Source organism: Caloenas nicobarica, chromosome 1 (assembly GCF_036013445.1).
Source record: "Caloenas nicobarica isolate bCalNic1 chromosome 1, bCalNic1.hap1, whole genome shotgun sequence".
NCBI classification, from domain to species: Eukaryota; Metazoa; Chordata; class Aves; order Columbiformes; family Columbidae; genus Caloenas; species Caloenas nicobarica.
Window position 1 is genome coordinate 39,919,993 of NC_088245.1, and position 9,419 is coordinate 39,929,411.

General features: G+C 53.4%; 1 protein-coding gene across 1 annotated transcript; it reads right to left on the bottom strand.

The window, feature by feature from the left end:
• Window positions 1–643: 643 nt before the first annotated feature.
• Window positions 644–5,733, bottom strand: SLC16A8 (solute carrier family 16 member 8). Its single transcript, XM_065629117.1, has 4 exons — window positions 5,380–5,733; window positions 4,725–4,868; window positions 3,317–4,180; window positions 644–1,038 (listed from the first exon to the last, which is right to left on the bottom strand). The coding sequence occupies exons 1-4, from the start codon at window positions 5,606–5,608 to the stop codon at window positions 644–646; spliced, it is 1,632 nt and encodes a 543-aa protein (XP_065485189.1). The 5' UTR covers window positions 5,609–5,733.
• Between the last annotated feature and the right edge of the window lie 3,686 nt (window positions 5,734–9,419).

The window sequence follows — 9,419 nt, forward strand, 5'->3', positions numbered from 1 at the left end:
GGAAAAACAGCATCATGTGCCACAGCCCCAAATTTACCCCCACAAAGGATGCTCCAGACAGAGGTGGTCAGAGCCGGTGTCCCACCGGTTTGGCAGTGCCCAAGGGAGGTGTTTCAGGGGACACAGTGTCTGCCCCCATGCTGGCTGATAGCTATGGATTACACCGCCTCCCAAGCCTGCTGCCAGCTCGCCTGGCGCTATCTCGACCATGGAAGTGGGGCGGAGGAAACACTGACACCAGACCAAAGCATATCAGATCTGATTACAAAGAGTCTCTAATTGTTTGTGTTCTGTATTGTGACAACGCAGAAGGAAAAGGGAAGTCCTTGGCAGTCTCTTCAAAAGACTTTCTCCAGGGCTGGTTTGGAAATGAGGAAAGAAGAATAATTCTTTTTTTCTTTTTGGTGTTTGGGCTGCTCTGAGCCTGTGTTGTACCAGCATGGGTGCAGGATGCAAGCAGATGTATCACTGGGTAGGTATGTGGACATATGTACATAAGGACCAGCTATTCTTATACCTCTCCCTCTTATTTCTTACATCTGCTTTTGTATCATCTTTCTCCACCCCACATCCCACCTACCCTCCCATGCTGAGGTGCATGCAAACAAGGCCAGTTTTATACGTGCCCGTTCCTCTGCCCTGGCTAAAAACTGTCCCTCTCCACCGCCTGGTCAGCGTTGCAGCCGTCTCGTGCCAGCACCTCCCCGTCCCCCGCGGGACACCCGCCTCCCTCCCCGCTCTGCTCATCTGCCACATGGTTGGCCTCCTCGCCAGCTGCCACCATGGCGTTGTCAGTGCTGTGGGCCGGCTGGTGGTTGTCACTGCTGTGCTCCTCAGCTTCCTGCACGTCGTACTCTGCTTCCTCGGTGTCACTCCCGCCGCCCATGGAGGGGTTCTTCTCTGGGGGAGGCTCCTTCTTCTTCCCGCGGTTCAGGCAGCAGTAGGTGGCCATGGCCAGGAAGAGAGCGGAGAGCACCACCTCTGAGCCTGCCAGGTAGAAGATCACCTCGTAGTTCTTGAGAGCATCGACCAGGCGGCCTGATGTTTGGAGAAGAGATGAGACAGTTAGCCTCAGCCTACGTGCTCCTGCATGCACAGGTGGGCAGCACTTGCTTTTGGCTGAGGACCCATGTCTCAAGGGAATATCTAAATATCTAAAAATGACCCTGGGCAAGAACCAAACTGTGCCACCAGGGAAAGTACTATAAGAGCGTGGGTTTGGTGTTTTTTCTTGTTTGGACAAGGTTAAATAATTGCAACACACTGATGTTATGGTCCTGCGTCATGGCGGGCCAGCTTCTTCTTGTCAAGGTGAGACTAGCCTCTGAGGGCCTGGCTTGCCTAGTCTCAGAAAAGAAACAAAATTTGAGAAGCCGTTGCTATTTCTTAAGCTATCATGTCAGGAAAACATTCAGAAGAGAAGAAACATCTATTTGGCAGAGAAATCCCTTTGGCTGGCCCACGCCTGATTATTTCTCTGCCAAGGACATGTTCTCAATGCACCTTCTGAATGCACCAGGGCTGGCCATGGAGGTAGAGCTCCCAGTCCTTGGTGCTGGCGAGCCTGAGCAGCCACCCTGCTGCAGTCAGGGTGGCACCTACTGAGCCAGGACAGGGCATGGTGACCAGAGGCTTCATCCCAGTCCCCCGTGCTCCTGACTGCGCATGTGGACCCTGGTCCCTGCTGCACTATGGGGCATGGAGGTGCCTCCCAGAGCAGTCATGGGAGGCACGCAGCAAATTCCTCGGTGGGTGAACGAGCCCCCATTCACCCCAGCCAGCCGGCAAGCAAGGAGCCTGCGTGCACTGCATGTGTGTGTGCGGCTTATCCTGCGCCGAACGCCCTCAGCCCCACAGCGCGGGAAGCAGCTCAGGAGGATTACACCAAACAAAGCCACTTTGTTCAGCCCCCTTCTTCCAGCCAAGCACTGCTCCCCCGACCCCGAGCCATGGGGTTTGCCAGCACACTCAAGCTTCCCGTACCACGGGGGTCCTGCAGCACCAAGTCCCCATGCGGGGAAGGTGGGAACCACACTTGGCTCACCCCAACATCATTCTTTGGTGACCCTGCACCGTCTGTGTCTCGTTGGGCGTGTGCATGGTGCAGGCACAGCAGGAGGGCTAAGGGATGTCCCCCATCACCATCCACTGGTTAAATCCCCCTCTCCCACCATGATCTCTCTGCAGCTGCTTCCAAGACACATATTTCTTGGCCCCGCCTGGCCTGGGACTGCTGATTGCCCCACAGGTTGTAAGATGGGACATGAATTATTATTAGCGTCAAGAGAGTCTCTCTCTTGGACACCAATTTTTACGTTGAGAGCTGGGTGGAGTTGCTGATGGCAGGTTTTGCTCAAAACTGGTGGTATGTGCTGGGGAAAAGATCGTTTGCACAGAGGTCTTCACTGATGGGCTTAAGCCCACGTGTTGCAGCTGAAGGAAGGGAGCGCAGGAAGCAACAGAGTGGATTTGCCCCTGGTCTGTCCCTGACCCTTCCTCGCAAATCACACATGCAGGGAACTGCACTTCATTTGGAAATGATCCTTTGACATGATTTGCTTTCTCAGATACTTAACAGTAACCTACACCAACCTCTTGGGTGAACGGTCTCTCCCCATTCAACTGCTTGTTTATGGGCTGTTCATGGGGCATGGACCTTACCAGGGACTGTGGCCTAGTCTAGACTAGTTGAGAAGCTGTGAGTGCCTTAATCCTCTTAAAAATAAAGTAACAGCAAATGCCTCAGGTGGCTCTACAAACTGTTTTGACTTGATTGACACCAAAACGCCTTGGGACTGGGGTCAACACAAATTGAGACCATTATTCACAGCACCAATCAAATGGCCACGGACACCAAGGAGCACTTGAAAGATCCTCACCTTGTCCTGCTGAATGTTCTCAAAGGTTTGCCTGCAGCATGTACCTGACCCTTCCCATAACGTGATTTTATGCAACATTTGCAGTGAAGGCAGAGGTCTGAATCCCAGCATGGAAGAGAGGGAAGTGCCACTGATCGGGACTGAGGGACACTGGAAGTCATGCCATGCCACTCTGGATAGCCCTAGGGCTGCCATCGCTCGGGTGCTCTGAGCACAGCAGAGAGAGAAATACCACTTTCCATTTTCTGCCCCTGTTCAGACTCAGTGTTGTGCATGGAGTGAGGCTGGAGGATTTCACTTCAGATCTCAGCTTCCAGGGGAAATTTGAAGTTGAGAAATAGGGTCTTTCTTGAAGTACTGTGCCCACGCCCAATACCTGCAACACTGTGGAATGGCAGCCAGAAAAAATCACCTGTGCTTTGCAAGAAGACACCTACCTGCAGAGGGCGGACCGATGAGCACAGCGAAAGCCTCAATAAGTAGGACCAGCCCAATAGCACTGGAGAACTTCTGGGAGCCAACAATGGCCATCAGCACCTCAAACTGCAGTGCGCCCACCATGCCGTAAGAGATGCCAAAAAAGACGCAGAAGATGACCAGCCCCGTGTAGTTGCTAGCCCTCGCGCTGCAGATGTCTGTCAAGCCATTGAAGAGCATGGAGAAGCTGAACAGGTACGCCACGTGAGGGCGGACCCACTTCAACCCTGCCACCATGCCACAGGCTGGGCGAGCAAAGATGTCTATGAAACCGATGATGGAGAGCAAGAATGCAGCCTCTGTGTCTGGTACACCTGTGTCCTTGGCATAGTTGACCAGCAATATGGGGGGCACAAAGAGACCCAAGACCAGGATGAACTTTGAAATAGTGTAAATGATAAACCCTCGATTGGAAAAGATACTAAAATCCAGAAGCTTCTTTCCTTTCCTGGGCTTCTTCTTGGCTTTCTTGGCTTTCTTGGTTCCATCAGTGGTGGTGATTCCCTCCTCTGTTTTCCCTCCTATGGGCAGCATCTCCTTGGCTTCATATTTGTCCTGAGTCTTCTCCATCTTCCGCTTCATGCCCATGTCCAGGGGTCTCATGACTGCCCCACAAGTGCAGCAGTTGAGCAGAAGGCCCCCCATGATAAGAAACCCTCCTCGCCAACCAAACTTCTCCAGCAGCACTTGCCCCAGTGGAGAGAGGGAGGAAAGGAAGACAGGACTCCCAGCAGCAGCCAGTCCATTGGCAAGAGGCCGACGTTTGTCAAAGTAAGTGCCCAGCATGATCAGTGAGGGCTGGAAGTTCAATGCCATACCCAGACCTACACGAGGGCGAGAGTGAGAGTGCAAGAACATGAGACATGGTTCACAACAAGCTGAAAACTCCCCTCAGATTACCCTAGTCCTGAAGTCCCATGATAGGATTCTTGTGTTCCTCACAAGCCTCTGCTCCTTCATGTTGGTGGGTTGCTCCCAGAAAAGATAGGCTACAGCAGCCTATCTGCCTGAAGTGTACTTGAATCACATAACTGTGGCCATGTTTAGACAGGACCTGTGGCTTAAACATGGACTTTGCCTCTCTCTCCTACCACTATGTACTGATGCCACCCCACTTGCCATGATCACTGAGCATCACTTATGTTCTTTCAGTCCCTCTCAGCCAAAGGCCCTGCCTATTTACATCCAGCAGATGCATCTCCCACAGGTGCAACATCCAGGACTAGATGTCTCCTGTGAGCAGGTGTGAAAAGATGAGGGGGGACCTGATGCTAGACATGGCAATACTAAAGGGAGATACAACATGATCTTGGCTTTTCCCCACGTAAGTCTGTGTCCCCTTCAGCCCTCAACTCCTGGGTCTCTCACCTGTTAGTACACCAGCTGTCAGATAAAGCTCAATGATGTTGGTGGTAAAAGATGCCAGGATCATTCCAGCAGAAGCTAGGAGCCCGCCGATGAGCATCACGGGCCGGCAGCCAAACTGGTTCACCATGATGCTACATATTGGTCCTGGGAGGAAGCAGAGGAGACAGAGTAGAAGACCAGGAGGAGACAAGACAACTGGGAAGGGGCAGCCAGCCCAAGCAGGGCACTCAAGGAAGATGAAACACTAATGATGGAGATCACTGCTTGGCTGCTGACACATACATCTTTTGGGCCTGGCCAAGGGCAAGGGACGGTGGTGTGGAGACCTCTGCTTTGCCATGCCTTCAGCTGCCTGTTCCCTGGGAACAAGACAGGTGGGTGCCATAGGGGCAGCACTTCAGCAATTGAGCAAACCTCATGTCAACTGTCTGAGAGGCAGGTGGGGTGACCCCTGAGGTCTCCTGGCACAGAGGAAACAGGGACATGGAATGCAGCACACTTCTAGAAGAGAAGCGGTAGGACAATTGCATTCTGCATGTTCGTTCATGACCAGACCAGGGAACATGAGGAGAACCCATGAGGACATGGTCTGCAAGCAGGGCAGTGAAAGGCACCAGCTGGGGAGGGGTGCAGGGGAAGTGTGTCCAAGCATCACCTGTCCCGTAGAGCATGGCCAGCATGATGGAGGAGATCCAGGCTGTGTCACTGTAGCCCACATGGAAATCTTTCATGAGCTCCTTGAAGTAGACACTGACGGCTTTCGGGAAGGCATAGGAGAAGCCGGTGATCACAAAGCAGCCAAGGAGCACGATCCAGCCCCAGCCACCATCTGGAGGCTTCACAGGAGCTGGGAGCTGCCCTTCCTCTGGGTCAGCTCTCCCCATCGTCTAGCCTGGGAGTGGAAAGGCAGACCAGGAGGAGGCAGGGCAACAAAGAGAGAAAGAGAAATTTTCAGGCACTGCAAGAAGAGTACAGCAGGCAAACATTTACTGCAAGGTTTGTCTCCATGCCTACCATCTCCAAGATCCAAGAGCCTCACTGGGTGACCACATCATCTCTCTGCACCTTCATCCTGCCAGGCAAGGCAGGATTGCTTCAGGGTGCGAGGTCAAGCCACGGCTGGGCAGAGGTGGGGAGGTCCCTCTGGGCAGCCCACAGCTCTGTAACCCCTGATCAGATGCAGCCAAGCAGGGTCACAGCTCCCAGCTGAGACCGGAGAGCTGCACCTGACGTGGTGGGGCATCAGGATCTGCAGCATCCCACTTGCTCCACATCCAGCTTTGCCTAGAAGCTGGTGCAAGGTGAAAGCCAGCAAGGTGAGCCCTGCCAGGCTCTCAAGATCTTCCTCTGAGCCTCTCTCCTCCTGGTTTGCTCCAGCTTTTAGCCTCCCAGGACCTGCCCTGCTACAGATGCCTCCAGCAGTGGGGCACAGGAGGTCCACTAACCCCGCTGTGCCACGTCCCTCACCCTCCCTTCCCCACCATGGGGGGCCAGATTCGGGAAATGGGTGAAGGGGGAGAGCACAGACAAGCCCAGTGGCAGTGGTTATTTGCATGCCAGAGAGATTAGGGCTCTGTACCTACACCGAGGGGCCGGAACTAAGCCTGTGGGGGGAGAAAGAGGGAATTAGGGGGGATGTCTTGTGAGTTGCTCTCAGGGCTGTTAAGCTGCCCAGGAATTTTGCTCCAGTTGGCTGCTGCGGGTCTGTTTTTCTCATTTCTCCCTTAGGCACCAGGTCTCTGCCATACCCCTTCCAGAACCTTTGGCCTCAGTTTCTTGATCAGACAGGCTTATTTTCACACCTGTATGCAAAAAAACAATACTGGCCTTTGATTACAGATGCCCTTAAGTAGCATCAGACAGATATTAGAAAGCAGGTGGACTTGCCTGAGCTGGACTTTGCCGGGTCCAGTTTGCACTGTCCTGTTGGCAGTATGTCCCCAGTGTGGGTCCTCTCCCTTGGCTGAAGGAGTTATGAGATCTCAGCAATGTCCCCATCCTTTGACACTGGCAGTCATGAGAAATGCCAGCAATCATACGCTGACTGGACACTGCCGAGGGGACAAGGACACTCCGATCGATGGTGCACACAGGGCTAGAACCTGGCAGCTTTGGATCAGGGTGTGTTTCTCAAGGTGGTCCCTATTCTTCGTGTCCTCCGAGCAATGAGGACAAGTTGCCTTAATTCCCATAGTACTGCTGTTGCCTGGCAAGTTAAACAAGTGCAAATCCTTTAGGCAAAAGCACAGATGCCTGGAGCAGAGTCCAGGCAAAGGGTCCTTGCTTGGCAAGAGGTGGCCCTACCGTGCAACAGCCCTGAATCTTTCAGAAGAGTAGGGTGGCTGGTCTTTCTGAGACTTCAGGAGGCTCAGCGTGCAGAGCCAAGGCTGGAAACAGGGCTGGGCAGTGCTCTGAGAGGGGTCTGAAACCATACTTCAGGGGATGCTGGAGGAGGGACTTGCAAGACAAGACAGCTAGGCCAGTTCTGAAGCCCTCCACAAGGGATGTGGCACCTGCACCCACAGTGCATCGATGTGAGGAGGCACAAAATGGTCTTGCCTGGTTGGTTTTAGACTGGTGCCTGAGCCATGTTTGATCTGTGGAGGGATGGGTGGAATTGGTGTCACCAGCCAGCCATAGTGGTCCCTCTCTTTCCTCTCCGAGGGGAACCCTTGCTCCTGAAAACACGTGAGGGCTTGTTCATGGCAGCACACAGGCATCTGCCATCACCATGGTCCCCTGCAGCAGACATCCGCAAACTTCAGAACCCTGTCAGCCGTGAAAAAAGGGAGCAGGATCTGGGTATGAGTGTGGATTGGGGCGGCTTTTCTGGATGGCCTCATCCTAACAGCTCTCCAGCTGAACTACAGGCTGCTGCAGGCTACTCCAGTCTCTCCCCACCAGCCCAGGTCTCAGGGACTGTGGCCAAGGGGCAGAGGCATGAACTGAGAACAGTGTGCTAAAAAGACACTTTCAAGGCAAAGAATCATTGCAAGAAAGAAAAATAATTATACATGCTACAGACACCCACATCTTCCCTCCCTCTCCCATTTCTGGTGTTATCTGGATCACCGGCACCTGGACAGCCAGATTGAATAGTCTCGCTCAGCTTCTACTGTTACCCACCTGCTGCTCCTCTCCTATTCCACCTGACTCACAAGCCAGGTACAGCTGTACAAAAGGTGATCTGCTGCAAAAATACAACAAGTTCTCCACCAGTGCTGGTTCTCTGTCTCTGCACCATCTGCACATTGCTACCCCAAACAGGAGCAACTGACACCAAACACACCCTGAGCCTTTCTACACAATCCCTCTCCCAGCCTTGCTCTTCTTGTTCTCATCTTGCTCCACAAATCAAATGAATCAATCGAACCATTGCAATTAATGTGTTTTTTTCTCCAGCTACCTAGCAGGAAAACATTTGTCCAACTGTGGCATACCCTTCAGAGACTTCTGTAGCATCATCTATCAATGATGAAACTGGTGTCTGATTTTGAACAGCACATTAGACAAATATCCATCAGTACTGCTGGCGTCTGGAGCTGCATGGGTACCTCTGCAGGAGCCATGTGCTTGGTGCTACAGAGCTCTGCAGCAAGGCAGGAAGGGGCTTTCACCTGCCTGCAGCTAGATGTTGGCTGAAAAAGATGAGGTGCACCAGAGGAGCTCACCTGTGGAGATGCCTCCAAGGACAACGTGCTATAGCGCAGCTCTGCTGGAGATTTATCCCAGCTCTGAGCCAGATGTTTCAGAGCTGCCTTGTTCCTAACACTGTGGCACATATGCTAGCTCTTCTGCTTGCGGCTGCACATGATGGTAACACCATTTACCCTGCACCTGCCGTTGCATACTTTACAGCTTGGTATTATTTTCTCTTCAGTTAAGGAGCTTTATTCACAGGTAAAAATACCATGTGTAAGTTCAAACACACCTAAAAGCTCATCGGCATGGGCACCTGCCCTTCCCTGTGCATCCCACGCAGGTGGCCCAGAGCAGGCACTGTCACAGAGCAGGCTGCAGGTGGGTGCCAGAAGACCTGCGCCAACACCAGAAGTCACAAGCCTGGTCTGGGAGGGTGAAAGCCACAGCAGGTTCAGCCACAGCTGCCAGTCCCTGGGCGCACACAAAGAACAGAGCAGCCAGTGCTGGACGATGCCCAGCAAAGCCCTGCTGTGCCAGGCAAGCTGCATCCAGGAGGGTCCACACAAATGCTGGCACGGCTCCTGGTGCCTCCACACAGTACAGATGGGGTGGGAGGGTCTGTTTATTAAATGCAAGGGCCAGAATTCGTGCCAGCAGCCTCTCCAACCCACAGACAACACCCTGGGAAAGCATTCATTAAACAAGTGAGACGAGCTGTCCCCTCGCCAGCCAGTGCCAGGATAGAAGCATCCCTCCATGCCACTGACCTGTGTAATGAAGAGACAACCTCCCGAGCACGGGCTGAGCCTCTGAGGGCTGAGCGCTCCTTTCTCCCTCCGGCTGGTGCTTCCTGGCTCGGGATGAGGGCACCCGGTTAGATGGTCCTGCTGGCTCTTTGCTCCATGGTGGGCACGCTGTCAGCCGGGCACAGGGCGATGCCTGCAGGAATCCAGCACCTGTCGAGCAGTTTCTTGTGCTCTGCTCCTTCCTTGAGGCAACTATGTCGTCTCTAGACAGCTAATCCCCCTCCCAGCCTGCTTTCCTCCAGCTCCA